General features: G+C 41.5%; 1 protein-coding gene across 10 annotated transcripts in view; it reads left to right on the top strand.

Annotated features, from left to right (window-relative positions):
- The window catches only part of LOC116431473 (uncharacterized), a 60,054-nt gene that overhangs the window by 19,804 nt on the left and 19,401 nt on the right, over positions 1 to 20,849 (top strand). For 9 of the 10 annotated variants that reach the window (XM_031986982.2, XM_031986998.2, XM_076365982.1 and 6 more), the window contains 2 exons: positions 1,719 to 2,174; positions 19,501 to 20,592. In XM_031986982.2, coding sequence (XP_031842842.1) covers positions 2,007 to 2,174; positions 19,501 to 20,592 — 1,260 coding nt within the window. In that variant the 5' untranslated portion in view covers positions 1,719 to 2,006. Of the gene's footprint in view, positions 1 to 1,589; positions 1,610 to 1,718; positions 2,175 to 19,500; positions 20,593 to 20,849 lie in introns of those variants that run through there. The other variant, XM_031987015.2, reaches the window with a different exon arrangement.

A 20,849-nucleotide genomic window follows, 5' to 3' on the forward strand; every position in this document is an offset into this window, starting at 1 on the left:
AATTTCCGAGTGCAAAGGGTTAAAGGTTTTGAAGCTTCCAGCAGACGAAGCTAAATTACGTATTCGACTTTCAAATAGCAAGAAAATATGATACATTGATCTCTCGCAATTTGAGTAATTACATTATTCGGTCGCAACTCGGTATTCTAGACCTAGAAATTTGATATCGCCGAAACGACGTCATTCGTCCTCGAAGGGTTAATCGAGGTCCTAAATTCATTCTTCCGACGAAACAGAACGATCTCGCAATGTACGAGGAAACGAACGAATTCTATACGAGCGCGCGCACACGTATTTCGCGTTTACATTCCGTGGCGTCTACCGTGCGGTCGCTCGTAATTGGAAAAGCTGTCTATGAGGCGGTCCCGGGGCCATTAGTAATCGCGAACGGGTGACTTTGCTCAGCCACGCGTGCGACGGACCGCGCGCACGCGCCGCGCTCGTCTCGTCTCGGTTCGGGTGTTATAAGGTATCAATTACTTGGCCACAAAGCAATTTCACAGTACAATGGCACTGGCCGTGATCCCCGCTCCGTTCCCGGAGCGGAACCGGCTTGCTACCGTTGTACCAATCGTAATAAAATCGCCGGCTCTGGTACATACTTTTGATTACGAGTTCCCTATGTATCGATTTCGGTTGTAGTCTACTAAGACTTCAGTAGGACAAAGTGGAAACGTCTCAGGTTACAGTGCCAGATTAATCCTGGCACTCGAATGTTTTTCACTAGAAATATTCAACGTTTTCCGATGAGATATAAACGACAAGTTGTTTTATTTCAATATTTCAGATACTGTAGTATTCAAAGCTTCATATTGTATATAAGACTTCATAAATTTGCTATGTCGAATCAAGTATTGACAGAGAGTCATCTTGTTTAATTAGAGAACTGTTAACTGGAAAGCTACGTACGCTGGCGTTAATATTACCGTTTACTTAAGTGCAATTACAAACAGAAGGTAGCGTTATGTCAGTCAGTAATATCGACGCTTCTGAATTACTTGAAAACTTAATTGAAAATGTTTAATAACGTAACTAAGTTGATAATAGTGTAATGCAATGATTGTAACACCGAATAATTGATAATTATTTCTGTTTTTCTTTGCTTCAAGGGAATAACTCTACGGTAAAACGGTCGAGATTTTCGTGGCGCTTAACGTGTTAATACGTTGACTGTCACGGGAATTTCTATCGTTTTGAATAATAATACTTATTCTTTAATAACAAAGGCAAATGATATTGAAAATAATTATTAACGATTTAGTACTACAGTAATCATATTACTCTATGATATAGCTACTTATGTTACTAAATAGTTTTATTGTAATTGTTCTTCAGCAATTCGGAAGGTCCGATCATCGGTGACCACCGTAGTCAACGTGTTAACACTAAAACTACCGAGCACTTCAATTGACTTTTGAAAATTTCGCTATAGAAACTCCAAGAGTGTATCTTTTCAGACTTTAATTGATTTACAATACAATTTGAGTAGTGCTAAATGAATTTCTTTAATAATTTCTCAGAGAAACATTTGTTACCTTTCTAATAATTGCGAAAAGAAGACATCAGGCATGGGTCATTTGACCCCTCTGGTAGTTTTAGTGTTAATCAGGTAGATAGTAAAGGAATTGTTACCTGCCATGTCGAGAATCTGCTGGACAATCGAGGTCGTTTCGAATGTTTCTTTATTTTCGATTCTCATTTGTGCGTTTCTCTTGTAGCGCCGTGGTCCGGCGCCAGCGTCAGCCGGATCATTGCTAGGACACTTAGCTACCTTGTCTGAGGACTCGTCGAGGGACTTCGGTAGCCCAACGAGCTCGACGACGATCAGTGCGGTTCAGTGAGAACGGGTCCGGAGGATTTTGCTTTTCGTTCTCTCGAATGAACTGACTACAAGTTCCCATTGCGTTGTGTGTCATGGGGAAACGTTGGGACTGTCGGTGATCCGTTCAAAAATACTCTCGCGGGGATTGATCGGTGAATAGTGAAATTTTCGATCGAGTCGGAGCATGATGGGAGAAGTGATCCGGGTTTCTGGGAGGGCACCTGACGTCGGAGAGTTCCTGAAGGAGGCGATGCTATCTCAGAGGTTCGCCGACGTCGCCCTTTGCTGTCCCGACGGTCAAAGGTTCCTCGCCCATCGTCTCGTCTTGTCGGCCGCTAGCCCTTACCTGCAGGTTAGTATTCTTTTTCTCTGTTTTGTTAACCCACTATGAGCCGAATTTTTTGTCGTGACTGTAACAAAATTTATCCAGTATGAAATGAATAGATATTAACTTATAAATACAAATTAACGATGTATTCAATAGACTTGATAATCTTATTAAAACGAACATATTTTATAACTTTGAAATATTGATGTTAACGTGTACGTCTGTGTGTATGAAAGTTTGTTGATTAATTATTTAATTTTCATTCGTCATTTTGTGGTAAAAGATTAGATCAATCAATTTAACCGAGTATATTGATGTGTGACCAAAGTCACAGGGGTCTATAGAGGGTTAATATTCCTTTATCCTTTTGGGGCGATAAACTTTGACGCTAGAATAACGAAATGAGTTAAAATCATCCATATTAGAGTTATGATAATATTGTTTTTTATAGTTACATACTAGTAGAACCTTGATTGTTCGATTTAACAGGGCGACTAACAGTCGAGATAGATATTTGGAAAGAAATAGTAGACATTATTATAATATTGTATTTTATATTTACATACTAGAGCCTTGATTATCCGATTTGACTGGACAACTAGCAGTCGAGATAAATACATATTTAGAAAGAAATTGTTGACATTATTATAATATTGTATTTTATATTTACATACTAGAGCCTTGATTATCTGATTTAACTGGAAGAGTAACAGTTGAGATAAATAGATATTTGAGAAGAAATTGTCAAAATTGCATGTATTAAACTTGATCGTATACATTTCAATACATCTGAACGATCTAGATTGCACACAATAACGACTCGGTTAATTCAGGTTCTGCTGTTGATATCTTGAAGATGCTTTTATGAGAAGTCGTGAAACCTTAAGAAACGTACTTTCTAACTTGTATAAGAAATTGTAAATAAGTTATTTCGATCGACCGGTAATTCTAAGATTGGGATAAAGGCGCACACTGGTCGCACGGACATTTTCGTTAAAATTGTGGAGGTACTAATTGCAGATCATGCGTGATCATACCATCGGTTTCACGGTCCATCACTTTTATAGCGTTAGCAATAAGTACACAGGGTACGAGTATTTTCATCCGTGAAAATAGACTCGAAGAGATTCCGTCACCTCTGATCGGATACAATCGGAAATAACCGCGAGCTTTAAGATTAGTATCGTGAAAACCTCGAAGACATCTAATAACCCATCATCCAAGAGTCATTTGATGGCAACGGGTGATTATTCGTGTTGCGTGTGCTTAGCGTTTACTTATCAAACTAGGCAATCGACCATTCATTTGCAGTACCATATACAAACTGTTAAAGTAAACAGCTAATTTCTCTAACGATAAACAGTACTAATTACTTGTAACTTTCAAAATACACATTTCCCTTGTATTTAACGAGTAACGTCTACCTTAAAAATATATACTCGTAACTTGTACGTTCAAAAATGTCAACTTTACTTTTATTTAACGATTACTCGATACCCTTGAAAGATTTTACCATTTTAAAAAAATCTGTATATGTACACTGTTCCAACCAAATACCGTAAGATGAGAATCTACCTTAACACTAGTTGTACAGACATTTATTATACGGTTTATTCTATTGTTCCCAGGAAGGTTGATGTTCGTTCGTTTAGATCTAGGAAATCAAGTATTTAAAAATGTATTATTAGGAATTATAATCACGTAATTGAATCAATCAAAATCAACTCAAAAATTTATCAAATAATGTTTACAAAATTCAATATGAGTCAAATTGGCTCGTTCCGTAAATCTAGTGTTAAACTAACACTGATTAATAACACTAACTATCGTACCCGTCAAAATGGCGGGTTTCAGTTTTCTTATTTCACAGTTATTGATACATCGAAACCGTTCAATATTCAAAACGATTTGAAAAATAAATATTGGGTTGTCCGGAAAGTTCGTGCCGATTTTTGGTAGGTCGTGTAAGGACAGGTCTGAATATAATGCTCGTATTCTCGATCAGTCTTTTAATCTGATCTTCGTCTGTGGTGGAGGGGCTACCCCAGGCGTTCTTGATCTTCAAGGTTGAAATCACCAGCTTTAAACCTAGCAAACCACTTCCGCACTGTTCTTTCAGCTACAGCACCTTCGCAATAAACAGCGCATATCTTGTTTGCCGCTTGTGTGGCATTTCTGCCTTTCTGGCAAAAGAAAAGCATTAAATGCCTAAAATGCACTTTGTTTTCTTCCATATTCAAAGGTATATAAAACTGACGAAAATTAACGTATCGTAACGAAATTTTTTTCCAAATATGCCTGAAGTACCGTCTTTTACTATATGTACGCTTGTCATTTGTTTTCAACCATTCTGATATATTCAGATTTGTCCTTACGCCACCTACCAAAAATCGGCACGAACTTTCCGGACAACTCAATAGCTTCACGTGAATACTATAATAAATGAGTATATAAAGAAACGAGAAGAAGATCTGCTGTTACAGTTTCGATAAGATTCAGATATTAATCATATTGAATGCTCGGTAATTCCAGTGTTAACGATCTCAAAAAGACCTACCGCATTCCACGGTTGTTAATTTATTGGCCGCGAGGGAGTTAATGTTAACCGGGGCTCGTAAAAGCGGTGCAATCAGAACTCATAACAGCGATTTACCGAGATACCCTAACGCGATTCCACTGGCCGACGTAAAAACGGCGATTGTTTTGGCGATTGGCACGTAAATAACCCGTGCGTCGGTGCTAACGAGCGAGCTAGCACGCTCGTCGGGTGTCACTTGTATAGTCAGAAAGTCAGGAAACAGAAACCCGTAACAAGGCTCGTTATCTTTGCACCGGCGCGTATTAATTTAACTCACCTTTAGCGGACGCGAAAAAAGTGTGGCTTTATTCATGTATGTACCGCTAGTAGATCACTCGATGGCTACGCTGAGGAATTCGGTTGATCGATCGAAGTTTTCATTTTCATTCGTTTAAGTTTTCATTAGTTTTATTTTCTAATTTCTGATATCTCCGATCGCTAATTTATTACTCGTCAATACGATTACGCGTAAGCAATCAAAATTATGAAACTGTTAACTAAAAGACGCCTCACTCGTGCTCTTCTGCTAGATACTATTATTATTATTATTATTATTATTATTATTACTGTTATTATTATTCTATTGTTTTCATGGCCAAAGAATTTTTGTTACTTTATACTACTAAGCCCAATAATAAAGAAATTTATTATTTTAAATATGAATAGTTCAATCAAATGTTTTAACGATAACAACTGTTAAAAATTCAACAAGTGGTGTTAACCGATTTGGCTCATATGATACTGTGTATCTTTTTGTTCATTCTGTCTGAAGTTTTTGAAAATCATTGGTAACGGATTCTGAAGATTTTTCTGATTTTTGGAATTTATGATTCTTTTTAGTATGAAACTTGGTTTTCGGAAAGAAATCGATATTTACCGTTTCAATGCGATTCGCCCGCCTTCGTTCCGATGGTTCAACGTGTCCGACTATAGACGACTGTTTCTACTTGAAGCAGCCAAAGCACGACTTGTTTACGAAGATAGTTACGAACTCGGATAGATCTAATGCATGTACAATTAAAAAGAAATCGAAAAAACAAGATTTTCTGATACGCAGCTCCCTTTTCGAACAAACGAACGCTAGCAAATTAATTTCGCGCGCTTTCTGCTTAGAACAAGTAGAAACGGTAGACAATGGACGGACGGTTTAACAGGTGGATCCATTCAGCAGCGATTTTCTCGCGAATAAAGCTTTATATAAATATATTTATTCTAAAGTTTAGATTTAATGTGCGTAATGGTCACCAATTTCTGTTATCAGTTAGTAGTGATAAATTAGCTCCCTTTATCAGTTAATAGTACAATTCAAAGGTGTGCAAAAGTGCAAACTTGTGTCAATTTCAAGCTAAAACTGTAAAAAGGGCAACCCACAATCAAGCTCGTCGGGATTACAAAAGCTGAACAGTAATGGTGAAAATAATAATTTCGAATTTTGGCTTCAGAGAATGATCTTTAAAAGATCCTGGTCTCGAATGGGCTAAGTAGAAGTATCCATTGATGGTCGGACGTTCGAAGCAAGCATAGTAACAGTATACAAACGCATCAAACTGATTCCACAAACAGATTTCCCAAAAAGTATATTCAAACTTCGATTTCCTTCGTGATATGAATCTTGAATCATCATTCCAATTGTGTTACCTTTTCCCTGTAACACTCTGTACATTACGCTCAACCAGAAGTTATCGGATACCTTTCAATTGAACAAGTCACACACACCGCTGCATACGCACCAAAAAAATCCACACGAATCAATCAATTCATTAAGGTTGCCTATTAGCCTAAGGTCCATCGAGAGAACAGGTCGTTACGGCTCGAACAGAACGAAACTCTGGAAACCGGAACAAACTGACGCGAGCCTAAATGAAGGAAAAATTAATTAATTTTCCACTTTGTACCGGGAAGCAGAGGTTTTTTCCGCCGCTTCCATCAGTATATGGTTCGGTCCGGTCGCGAAAACGACGTCGCCGTTGACACGGTCGTAGAAGAACGCGGTTTCCGGTTGTCAAAGCAGCAAAAGCTGTGCTCCAAATACGCGCACAGCGAGATGCGGTGCTTAATGGATCGGACTCCGAACAGCCTGCTTCTGTTCAAACATGGACAACTGGTCACTGAGCGGCCATTAATCAGCCGAGGTTAGCGATCGGATCTTGTCCAGCGTCGCGCTTAAGTGGATGGATGGAAACAGTGAAAGCGAAGCCGATGGATCAATCTTAGAAAGCTTCCTCTTACGCAAGACCCCTGTTTGTTAAACGGCTGTCGTTTCGCGGGGCATTCCTCGGCCCGAAGATTAGGGGCCGCTTTACATGTCGATACCAGATCTCGATGGTAATTCGCTTTGTTGCGCTGGATTGTTCGAGCAACAGTACCGATAATAAGGGCTTCGTTACGAGTGGCGAGTCTGTGACGGAGGAAAGCGGTGACGTTGAAGGTTTAGAAGTGTACAGTTGGGAGATGACTTGATGGAGAGACTGAGGAATGGTTAGAGTTTCAGATCTCATTGGTCAGCTTTCATCTTTTCTCATCTCATTTTCGATAGTAATTTACTATTCGCTAATATGGTTACGGATAAGTGATGAAAATTGTAAATAAAATCTTTAGCGACAAACCAGTTAGTCTCCCGACTGTATGTATTGGAATGTTGGGGGTAACAAGTCGAAAATTAACCATTCGCAATGAGAATTTCTTAACTTCTAAATGCATTCTCTATAAAATAGCTGCATTGCGCATTGGAGTCTTGAATGCTGGGAAAGAAGGAAATGATATATCAGTTTTTCGTTATTTGAGTTTTATGTTTCGTTGTGCATCGTAACATTGGAAGTAACGATAAGTTAAAAATTGATCGTCTAACAACGAAAATTTTGTAACTTCTGAAAGCCTTTTCTATAAAAAAAACCTGCATCGTGCATCGAAATCTTGAATACTAGAGAAGAAGAATCACATACCGATCTCTCTTAATTCGAATACTCTGATTACTCATCCTAAACTTTAAATTTTAAATGCCGGAGCTCGAGGTCGCAGTCGCAATATCCGAGAATAAAAACACCCGTCAAGAAGTAAAACGAAATTCGAAGACTATGTTGTAAAAAGTTAACCGTCGAGCCACGTTGCAGGAGCTAATATAAATCTAGAAACCAGACTACAGGAAACGAAGGAAAACAAGAAACCAGAAACTAGCTCGGAATCTCCAATTCAAAGGCATAAAATTAGAAACAGATCGCCTAGCGGACTAGACGGTCGGTATGAAGAAAACGATGATTTCGGATGGAAAATCCAACAGAAGTTATTATTACCACAGTTTTATCTACAACACGAAAGAGCAAACAATGTCGTTAATACGAGGCGTGACGAAACACGCGTTTTACACGTAGCAACAGGTGGAATTCGCGGACCGTTTAAGATTACAAGTCGCGCGGTGCCTAACGATCGATCGGATCGATGAAACAAAACCCGCCGCGGAAGAGACGTGTAATCGGTTGGACAGGTTTCAGCCGGCGCATGAGTGATCGCCGGTGAGAGTCGTAACAGGAAAGCACGCCTCGGAGCTTGTTATCTGCGAGGAATGCGTTAATTACGAACCTCGCGACGCCCGTGTAGGATGTAACACCTTCCTCTCCACTTTTGCGCCATTGAAAAATAATGAATCGGCCGGCGCGGCGCTTACCAATTACTCGCATCATCCGGGCGCCTAGGCGGCGTCGTCTCGATGATCTTAACTGGCCCGCGGCGACAGGGCTCCCGCGGGCTCGTAAAAAGCGAGGATTCAAACAATTAGCGGAAAATATAGGTGATCGCCAATTCAGCGAACACGCATGAAAATGATTATCCACCGATCTATATTACCGGCGAGCGTTTTAATTAAACCAGCCCGATTTTATGCGGCTCGGCCGATTGTTCGGGATTAAGTGGCATGGTTTTTTTAATCGCTCGGATGGCGGAGTGTTTGAAGGTTCGGATAGTGGGCGGGGCAGGCTCATTTCCGATCCGCGATAAACCGCGCATCGCCTATGCGCTAACTGTTTAATTTATCGCCGGCGTATTTCATTTAGATACCTACCCCCCCCCCCCGATTTTTGCTTTCCGATGATTACACTTTTCAGCATAATGGTATTAATTAATCGGCGACCTGGGCCCGAACGTCATCGGCGGGTTCATAAAACACGATCAACGGTTTTTGTATTTGGGACTTCCTGGTAGTTGTGGTAGTAATACTGATGGTATATTTACGCGTGGATTTACGTAGGCATTTATAAATGGAAAGAGAAGCATACGCTTACGAGCGTCATTTTTTGTTCTTTCGCTCTTTTCTCGGTGCTTGAAAAACAGATGACTACTACATTGTAGATTCCGAATGAATTTCTCTGTTCTACGCTGCGATCTCTAGAGACTGATGAAAATATGTCTTCCTAAGTTTCCGTTTAATATTCATCGTACTACAAATATAAAGAAATTCATTTCCATGGTAGTACCAAGTATAAACTCCCTTGTATTTCGATGATTGTGAAGCAAATCTGAAATTAGTCGTTTCGACAGATACACTGTAACATTAGAGGTCGAAAGTGACTATTTGAGGCTAACGTAAGAACATACAAAATGACAAAGATACTACGTAAAATACGAATTCCTAATACAATTATTATTCCAACATTTGCAAAGCAAAACATAAACCAATCATCTCCCATAACGTCATACTTCTAACGTTAACACTAAAACTACCGAACACTTCAATTTTTTTCAACATCCTCTATAGAAACTCTAAAAGTACATCTACCGAGACATTAATTGATTCACAATTTCTCACAGGAACATCTATCTTTCTAATTGCAAAAAGAAGAAATCAGGATGGGATCTTAACACGTTCGCTACCAGCGTCACATATTTGTAACAAGCGTAATCTTATATCTTACATAAAGCAAATAAAATTAATCTTATAGATATTGTTATTTAAAGTTATAAGCTACGGCATTATATTTACAAACTCAATAACTCGTTCCAATTTCATTTCGTTGATATTTCGTTTAGAAGATTTATTGAATTGAATAAAATATTACAATTGAGAAGGTCCTTGACGAAACAAACATTGGCAGTGAACGTGTTAACGTCTGCTAGTTTCGGTCTTAAGGGTTGAAAGTTACAATTCGCAAATCTCCGTTAGCGAAAAGTTCCGTGGGTTCGCCATTTTTTCGCCTTCTCCCCTTGTCGTCCATTTTTTCTCGTTCCACTCCGCAAACAGATGTCGCTGCCGGGATCCTGAATTCGGAATTGCACGGGCGCGACCAGTCGATAACGAGTGCTATTTACGGGCTCCCGTTCCGGCCGGTTACCATTTTCGTCGAACGTCACCGCGCCGCGTCGCGTTGCCCTGTTACGCTCGCAGGTGTTACGTGCGCGCTCCGGGACAAATCTCTTAGGTAATTGAACGATCGGTCGTAAGTAAGTGGCTGGCTGCCGTATCCCAAGCTTTCGGCGCGCTTACGTCCGTTCAATGTCATGCTTCCTGTCTCGTGCCCCGTTTCAGCCGTGCCACAGCATGCGGAGGAATTATCGGGAAACCTGTTCCCTGCATGACGGCTGATCCGGATTAATTAGCGCAGCGCGTCGATTAACGAGCGCGTTTGTTTCTCGTTCTTTTTTTCTTCTTCGTCTTTCTTTCTCTCCAGCCGGGTTTCTACTTACGTCTCGAAGCTAGCCTTTTAAACACGCACCGGCTGTATATTTTATTTACGAAGTCACATTTTTACGAGTGCCCACACGCTCGGCGATTTTTATCCAGCGGCGTTTACGCGCCCGTTTATCGGCTTCTAAATAACGTTCCCTGTTTTCCTCTGCAGAGGTGAAAATTTATGTCCGGGCGCAGCGTGAGCTCTGTTCTTGCTTTTTTCTTCGGATCGAATTAACGAGTTCTCGAAATGTTTCTAACGCGTTGGTCGTGTTCAGATCGAATGGGAAGGAGGAATCTATTGAATGCGTTTACAAATTGTTCGGGAAACGTTTAGGTTTCCGAATGTATAATGCTGCGACTCGTGGACTTCTACATTTAACGCGTATTACTTACTTAACACTAGAACTACCAAATGAATCAAATTTACCTATTCCTAAATTCATCTTCCCAATTATTAAGAAGATAACAGTTACATCTCTGCGAAATTACTGAAGAGATTTCTTAATGCGCAAATTGAATTGTAAGTCGATTGAAACGTCAATAGCTGCGTTCTTAGAGTTCCTATATAGAAATTTGAAAATATCAATTTGACTGCTCGGTAGTTCTAGTGTTAATACATCTCTTTATGATTCCTTTTGGCTGGTCTATGATTCCAATGTCGAGATTTTAGAAGGTCGAGACTAATACTAGCATTACAAGATCTGCGATTTCTGATGTATCTTAGCATACTAGCAAGTCTTTAGCGATCCCCCCGAACATCTGTGTATTTACGTATCTCACTCGTAACGTTTATGTTTAGCCAGAAGTTTCTGATCTCGAGTCTCACTCGCGACGTCCATGTTTGGTCCTCAATTGCGATCACGAGTGAGGCTCGTCGAAGTACCGCGAGAAGATCGCTTGATGACTCTGAGGATTAGTCAATTTTCATGTGTCATACAATACTAATTTGCAATTTGTCAATGCAGCGACGCGTAACCAATCAAAACTACGAGCAAAACACACAACGGAAGACTCCCTCGCCTCTGTCTCGCCAGACATCGAATCATGTCTCAATAATAGTGTCCACGCTTAATCCTTTGCCCCGCGGCGTTAGACTCGCGACGGACGTTTCAAACCGAACTCGATAAATCTAAATGACATTTACTTCTTTAAAATATAAACGACGCGCCACTTGTCTATGACTAATCGTTAACGTCCGTAGCGGACGTAGATATAGAACAAGTATGAGATTCTTTACTTTTTCCAAGGAATTATTAACGATACAAGTGATTCGATCGAGAACGGTTTGCGAGGTGCATCGTAGAGCTAGTTAAGGGATCGATCGATCCCCAGGACGCGAAAGCTTCGAATCTCCGAGAGGAATCGCGAGAGGACGGTCGCCTGCGCGGAGGATGAAGCAGCCCCGCGTAATCGACGCTTGAACGATCGCGGTACCTACGTGCTCACGCATCCTCGAGATATAATAGGCCCGGATAGGCGGGTCAGCGCACCCTAATGATTTCATTTACCGTTTCGGCGTCTCGTAAAAAGATAAAGAGGTTCTTCTCTAGCGCACGTAGGACGGCCACGGCGTACGCGTTTCGCGAGTTGATGCATGCTAAACGCCGCGTTTGATCCGCGCCGGATAGTGGGCCCCGCGGCCCCATTAAAATACTTGCACGCAGCTATTTTATGGCGGTTGATTCACTGTTGCCCGGCAGATTGTAAGCGCAATGTTCCCTGTGCCCGCCCCTCTCCCTCGCCGTCTACGGTGCTGGCTACCCGGCCACGTCCTCTGTCCCCCTCATCATTGTCATAAACCTCCGCGCACGCTGACACGCGCCTTTTTGCCTGGGAAATGATCGCGCGAGCCGTGCACACGGTGTTCTCTGCACCTTCTCCCTTTTCTCCTCCCTTTCCAGTTTTCCTTTTTGTATAACGTATGCGCGAGAACGCTAGACGACGGGGATCAGATTGTCAGATCTACAGGGTGTTTTAACATTAGACGTACCGAGTACTTAAACTGACTTTTCAACATTTCATTCGAGAAACTACAAACGGGAATTTGTTAAAATTTGAATTGGTTGAAATTTTAGCTTAGGTGTTACTTAACCTCTTGCCGTACAATGATGAGTGACGACTCGTGATGAAGATTTATAGACTAATTTAACAACAATCAATGTTGTCCATTACCCACGGATGAAAGCAATTATTTTGCTCTTACGAATGTATTATCTTCAAATGAAATTTCCACTTGAAGTACAATGGAAAATTTTGTTGCATTTCTTCAAAATTGCCGATAGTAAAATATTACTTAGTAATGAAAGTAAATAGTACGCCAAGGTTAATTAGTAGTTAATTAGTCAGCTTTTTTAGTAATTTCTCAAGGAGGTATTTGGACTCATTTGGTAGTTCTAGTGTTAAGAACGGATACTTGAAGGGTTCATGATACTCGCTGAGAAGAATGGAAGTTGTCTAACAGAAGTAGCTCCAGAAGCGAATGCTTTTGATGAAAATATTGAGTTTATTGCTTATTTAACCGTTAACGATATCGTGTCAGACTCTTGATGGAAATCTTTAATTGAATTTGATAGATCTAAATAGTTGCTCGTTTTGTATATGAACTAAACGTTATTTCTCTGTTATCAGTGATTGACCTCTGGTGTAAACGTAGACATAAAATGAATATTAAATTCTTGTCTTTTAGTGTCTTTAACGAGCTCAGTTGTGAAAAAAGTCATAAGACAAGCGGTTAATATCAGCGGTATGTCTTTTCGCGGTACGTTAACTCTTTACCCTACGATTTCACCTTTAACTGGTCCATTTCGATAAATTTTGTTGTTAATAATTTACTAGAATTCTATCGATGATAGAATAATTTAAAAAGAGTAATCAAAACGTGTTCTGTTTTTAATTAAATGTTCAGCGAGTGTTGCGAAGAAATTTACTTTTTAGGTAGAACTCCGGTGAACGGTAAATGCTGATTCATCGGGAGAAGTCGTTTAGGAATCTATTCTGATTAAACGCGTTTTGCGTAACTTTTATGTAATTTATCCTCTGCGTAACAAACACCCTGTATACGCAGACGGTAGGCATTAGCTTGCGAGAAACGATTGTACGCAGACGATTCACCACGTGCGCGTAATCGCCTGTCTCCGCGCGGGCGTTCGAGCTTCTCCGAGTTTACTTTATTATAAACGATTCGGTGTTTTATTTTGAATAGCATATTTATTATATTTATTAATTACTGATTAAAATGTCAAATTTCAAATTTAATTCTTCTTTACTTATTATTTTATTGTCTGTTGCATTATACTATAAAACTCTTGCTCTATAAACTTCTTACACTTCGTTTATATCTCTTCTTTTTCTGCACTAAAGGACATCTGCCTGTAAAATGAATAAATAAATAAACAAATATTTATTATATTTATTATATTTATTATATTCATTATTATATTTATATATTTACTTTATTAATTATTTATCCTTCATCGGCATGCAACACATTCGTTGGCTCGCCTATTTTAATCGTATTCATTTTGAAGAATCCGCAATGTTTGTAATCTTCTAATTAGACCGCCCCGAAAGAGAATTCGACTTTTTGCGAGGGCGTATCCTACGCGAGCACGCGCTTCGAGGTATGCGGATCAATTTCTCGAATCAACGTCCGCTTCCTTTTGATTAGCGATTAAACGGTTCGATCATTTTCTTCGGTTACCGATGCATTTAATACCACGATTGTTTTTGCTCGCAGATCTTTCTTATGCACGCGTCTCCGGAGCGATTTCTCGATCGACGACCGTTTCCTCAACGATTTATAGATTGCACGACCGCTTCTTGAACTTTCGGTTATCCCCGTCGATCGGATCGATCGTGATTTATACTATTTCTCGTTTTAATTAGGTCGAAGTCGAATTAAACGTTGTTCTTGCGCTGGAATTCCTCGTACGCGAATCAAGTGTCCGGATTAATTTCTGAACGACGGATCATTTCTTGTTTGTCACCTCTTTTAAGATCTACGTTCGTCGTTGTTTTCTTGGAGATTATGTTCGTGGTATTTATATTGTCTTTAATACTCTAATTAGTTCAGATCACATTAGGGTCTCGTTTTTATCCGGCAGTTTCCTTTGCGCGCGCACGCCTGGTAACTCCGGATTGATTACTAAAGCCCAGATTTATATTTGTTCCTCGTTGAGTTACTTAATTATGTATTCCCCCTTGATATTTCTCGTCTATGGTTCTTTATTTCCTATCGAATTCAAAGTATCATTTAATCCTCCGCCGATCTGTTACCACTCCTCTAAGCGTCGAAGTCATTTTACGGTCAATTACATTTTATTATTTCCCTTGGAATACCCTCGTAAAATTATTGAAAATCACGCTATCATACCGACTTTCGTAAATCCTGTTTATCGATTATTGATAAGACAGGAAAGCTTTCCTTAAGAGTTATTAAATCAGTTTTTAGCCATCAATGTTTTTAGTTACTGAAATCTTTAATTACTAAAGTTTTCAGTTATTAAATGTTTTACTTCTTGAACTTTACAGTTATTAAACCTTTTAAGTAACAATCTCTTCAGCCAGATACTAAAAATTTATCGAACAACTTCCAAGAAAAGCTTTCGTGTTTTTTTCAATAATTGCGAAAGAAGAAATCAGTTTGAGTAATTTCGACTCGATCGGTAGTTTCAGTGGTAATCAAAATCTTTATAACTCCAGTGATTGTCAAATAGGAGACTAAGAACGAATCGATAAGCCAATAAATAAACCACCTGCAATTTCGTTCTTATCAATATTACACGCGGAACTGACAAGAGTCGCGTACCTTTGTACACAGCAGCAAGTTATCATCGACCCTGTCCAATAACTCACAATTTCCCTGTTTTCTGGGTGCACGATTCGTTCGTTGCCGATGTCCATTGAATGTTATCTTATCGTGAGATCACGCTGACCGTAGTATGCAGTAATTAATCAGAAATATCAATCGAATGGGAGGAGGAGGGCCCGCCGGTGACACTGCTCCACTTAGATTAATACCGTTCCAGGCTTTAGCCGACTCACCACCTGGGAACTCGTCCAGTTTCTCATTAACGTTCGATGCACACTATCGGTCAGCTCTAGGTCTGTTTGTATATAACACTGTCGGTCAACTCTCAAATTGTATATAATGCACGACGTTCACACTGCGAATCCTGGTCCTATCGCGGCTCGTTCTTTGATTTATCTTCATTGAAAACGATAAAAATGAAAGAATATTGAACGGATAGTGTGTATCGAGCTTAAAACGTTCGGTTGTTCTGTTTGCTCGAGACCACATGCATTATCGGTCGTCGCTTAATTGGTGAACACAAACTGAACACGGCAAGTCATTATTGGAACACCGACAATGCTGCAGTTTCGATTTATCCAAATGATACCAGCGAAGCGAATCCGACGATTTGTCATTTCACCTCGTAACTGCCACCAGAAACCTGTTTCATCTAGTACACGTTTCGAGGATTATCATTTTCCGGGGTTCGGACAAAGTGAGTAAAATGTAGTCTGTTCCTTACAATGTTCAATTGTCGCTGTTATGTCGAATATAAGTTGCATTTTAATCATTCATGCTCGACATGTAACTGAATTAGTTCTAGCTGATTTGAGGTTTTTGAGGTGAATAGTAAATAAATAAAATTCGGTATCACCTTGACGTTCGGCAGATAAATAGAAGTGTTCCTAGAAACATCATCTATAGATAAAATGATTCTCATAGAAATATTTAAAAACTTTTAAATATCGATACTCAGTGTTTAAAAGATCGTTAAACTGTTATAACCGTAAACGACTAAATTACATATAAGAGAAATAGAACTTCATGATCATCCTTATAAGTTGCCATTCCAACTCACACAGTAAATATAGAAAATTAATGAAAACAGGCCATGTTATTAACACACAATCGATCTATCCGTCCCTCGTCCGGATTTCCAACGGTCGGTCCCGTTAAAAAAGCTATTCGTTCCAATAATGTCATCTCGTCAGCGTGCCAACCTGAGTCCGAACACTGTTATTATTTCATAAATATTCTAGAGAGAAAGAAAGAGAAGGGAGAGAAAAAAACGTCTCCTCGAGATCCGAAGGGTGCTTCTGAGTCCCGGGCAACAGTGTGGTACCGTTAAAAGTCTACTGCTCGAGAGGTTGGATGACTCGATGACCGAAGCATTCCGAGTGGGCGATTACGGTTACTGTATACTCGAGAAATTCGTCCGATGAAAATAACAATCGCAGATAAATACGCAGGCAGCGCAGCTCATGACACTCGAAACAGCGTGACTCGGCGTATTCGCCGCGAAACACGGTTTTTTCATGGTGTCTCCCGACGAGGTCCTTTCGACAAGGTCCTTTCGACAAGAGCACACCGCATCCGGGTACTCGACGTGTTTTCAAGTTGAACTGGCAGATTTGAAATTAAAATTAAGCCCGCAGCGCGGATGCGGACGCTTTCTACTCAATTAACCGCGGATATTGAAGCCTCCTCTCGAATAATCTCGCGGTTAACGGTGTAAATTGGACAAATGCGATGCGAAGTCGTTATCGTTGGGACTATCGGTTATAGTACCAAGAACTTATACATAACTTATTAAGAAAGCTGCGACTGTGTGTCTGTTTTGTTTGAATTTCTATAGGACATTCTTCGCGTGAGTTGTTCAGGAGTGATTAACTCCTATTGTCGAATGTTTTCAGATTTCAGTGGTCAGATGCTTGGTTAGATCTTTGTATATGTAATTTTATTGAATTCTCTGATTTTCGTTCTGAGCCGTTGATCACTTTGGCTGACGAACATTTCGTAATCGAAGGTAAACACTTTTAAGTAATTGAATTAATTTGGTTAATTGCGGAAATTTCAATAATAAATCGACATTTTCGATTATCGACCAAAGTTTCCGCGTGATCGAACAACGCTGTAAAGATATACGTATGTATCTATATACACGGGGATCGACATTACTCGCTGGACCGTCGATCGAAAGAATTTTACGATACCGAGGGTAATAAAAGTGTTCCTTAAATCCCGACCGCTGTTCCAGGTAATTGTTGCATTAATATACCGTCGATTAAACTGGATCGGACTTGACAGCCAATTAAGCTGTTCGCATTCAGCTGATTCATACGTTTCAGCGGCAAAAAGTGTCTTTGAAGCGTTTGAAACGCCGGTCTCGATCGATAAAGCGACAGTCGCGTTATTTTTTCCGACTGTCCTTTAAATTGCACGATGACGCAAGCCGGTGAATAATCGCAGGGAAAAGTGCACGGGGAACAGGTAATGGGCGCCATCACATATCCCGCAGGCCCGTTCGAGGTTCTATCCCGTCGGAAAATTAGTATAATAATTACATGTTTACTGCGGGCACGTGTAAAGCGAGTCGTTGATAACCGGTAATTTGTCTTGCCGGCTTCTATCGGTGCGTGAACACAACAACCTGAGTTTAAATTCTCATTCCTAATGGTTCTGTGCATCCTAAAGCGTTGAATGTACACGTTAATTGTCTAATATAAACGCGAAATCTTGATTTCACCAGCGAATTTGCGTTCGAGGGTTTTTCAAAGTATTCAAACCCGTCACCAGAGAAAGCTGAATTGTAACTATGGAACTCTTAAATATCATAGAAAAAGGATATTACACGATAAGTTTTAACATTTTGAATAACTACAACTTCCGCACAACTTAATTGCAACTTTGTGTTCGAAATATAAAAGTTCGATGTCGCTGAAATAACGATATTCGTGTTCAAAGGCGATATTCGAGACAAAAAACTTATACTCAGAAATTTCTTACATTCCTCCAACGATAGATATGGATAATCGCGTTTCAGGGTGAAATAAATCAGGCTTGCGTCCACGCAACAACAATACAAATTGCGTTAGACGGTTCGTCTAGAGAAATTGTTATTGCCAATTCGTGGCACGGCGACGACAGTACGTCCGATGCAAGGAGAACCGTTAGTCTTGACTGCCTTGAACACCTTTTCTCGAGCGTTTCTTGCGATCGTGTTTCATTTAAAACGCGTTTAAATAGTCACGGTTAACAGCGTGCAGCCCCAAATTAATTCGCGGCGCGATTATCGAACGGATCTGCCCCTGATTCGTCGCGTGTTCCTGCAGCTCCGTATCGTCCCGCCATTCGAAACGCACGAATGCCTCGCGCACCGCGAAATTTACGATCATGGACGCGTGAGCGCATAAGCTCCGACATCGTTCGAATGTTCCGCGTTGCATGCGGATGTCGGCAAGCCCACAATTCTGCTCGAGTAATTCCAGAAATCGAAACGATTCCAGGTTCTTGCGTTTTCGATGTATCATTAGCGTGAACCTCGGTGATCCCGGCGTGCGGCCGCGCGCCGGTGATTTCGACGCATTGTCACACACGCGCGGGAAGGAGAGCGACTGCTGGAGACTTTAATGCGCGGTAAAGGACCTTGCCGGCTTTTCACGCGTAATAAAGGTGGCATTGATATTTTTAATTTGAACGCGATCGTTGCCCGATTTTGCATGCCGTACGGGGTTTTTGATGTTTCCGACTCGCAATGAAAGGATTATCGATAATTTTGGGCGCAAGATGAAAGAACACGTCGATTTCGGCGCGTGAAATATGCATTGTTCGGAATTTCAACTTGTAAAACATGCATTGTTCGGAATTTCAACTTGTAAAACAGGATTCGAATATTTGTATTATACAGTCACTGGAATTACGTAGATTCTTCCACCAGACAGAATAAGAATTTGTGTACTTGACGAATGCAACGATCGGTGCTTCGAATATTAAGAATTCTTGAAAGTTAAATATAAGAGGAAGAAGATTAGAAGAAGCGGAAAGACACTTTAATTGCTCGGTAGTTCTAACGTTAAGCGCGTACCGTGAAAAAAATCTTTGATTCCCGGGTCATTGCAGCCTTCGCCGAAGGTCGTAGACTCGTTGCACTCGGAACTGAAATAATCCGTCGGTCGAAGAATGCCGCGGCTGAACCGGCCGGTCGGCCGGTCGACCTTAAAACCTCGCCCGATAGGATTACGTATTCAGCACCGAATCACCCGAGCCTCTCTCCATAAATCTGTCCGCGTGGAATAATCCGGCTCACCTTTCTCGTTTTCAGGAAGTCCTGCTGGCGCACAGCAAAACCTCGTCGCACTGCGAGCCGATCACAGTGATCCTCGCGGAGGTGGAGGCGCCGGAACTTGCGGCGATCCTCGGCTTCGTGTACACCGGAAACGCGACTGTGCCGCGGCCCCGATTGAATGCTTTCCTGCGGGCCGCGGAAGCGCTGCGGATCAGGCTTCCACCAGTGCCGTTCTCGATGACCTGTTCGCGGCCAGACTGCAAGCAAGAGGACGCGATGGACGTGAAGATCAGCCCCAGGTACCTACGGTGCGATCAGTATCCTTGCTGCGACCGATGGTACGGAGAGCAAGATGCGAACAACACCATGGCCGGCAAGCGGGAGGTCTGCCCGGCGATCGAGTCGCCGGAGACCGGCAGGGAAATCGGACCGCTTCCCGATTCGATGAACTTTGCCGGGCCGAGATACGGCTCGGTCAGGCACTGCTCCGCTACCTGGCCCGTTCCCGCGTTCCTGAACGCAGGCCAAGAGAAGAACGCCATCCGCGTTCTAGATCAGCTGCCTGATAGGGACGGAACGCTTCAGACGGACGTCAGACGGTATCATCATCCCGTCGTCGCGGTGCCGAGGATTGAAAGGATCGACGACGGCACCGCTACCGGCGCGGAGCACAGCGTACCACGGGCGACCTGTCATTCACCGGCGAAGCAACAGGAGTTCTGCTTCTCGAGGAACGGCTATGAGCTTCACAGGCAGCTGGACCCCCTAGAATTGAGAATGCGAAATGACCAGAGGAATAATCGCGCGCAAGAAGACGCGGGATGGCGACCGACGAGTCTGTACGATGATGAGAGGACTGTCGAAGATCGAGGCAGCGTGATCCGTTCGAGGATCGGCGGTAGTCAGTGCGCGGCGTCGGTGCAGCAGCCCGCCGAGCGGCCCAGACAGCTCGAGAAACCAGATTACGGCGAGGATCTGACGTGCGGGGAAAGTTGCTTCGGCTGGAGGACACCGAAAAGGCACGTGGCCAATCGCGTGATCGCCTCCCCGTGGCGACAGACCGCCAGGCCTTATCACTCGCCCAGGCTGCAGCCCATCGTGCTTCTTCAGCCTCACGCGGACGATGTCGTAAGTCGATTCACGCTCTCCCGCGTGTACTCTTGTAATTTACGTCCCGTTCGCGTTCCACCGCGACTGGTTTATTCAGGCGAACATTCGCCTGGCTGAACCCTCCTCGTACTATAATTATTCGAACGATATTGATACTTTATCCGTTTCCTTCATGACGTCACGGTAAAATCTTGAAATTCTGTGTGATGATTATTAGTAACTTCTTATTAACACTTAAGATGTCTATTATTTTTCTTTAAGTATCATTGATGCCC

This window comes from Nomia melanderi, chromosome 3 (assembly GCF_051020985.1).
Source record: "Nomia melanderi isolate GNS246 chromosome 3, iyNomMela1, whole genome shotgun sequence".
Taxonomy (NCBI): Eukaryota; Metazoa; Arthropoda; class Insecta; order Hymenoptera; family Halictidae; genus Nomia; species Nomia melanderi.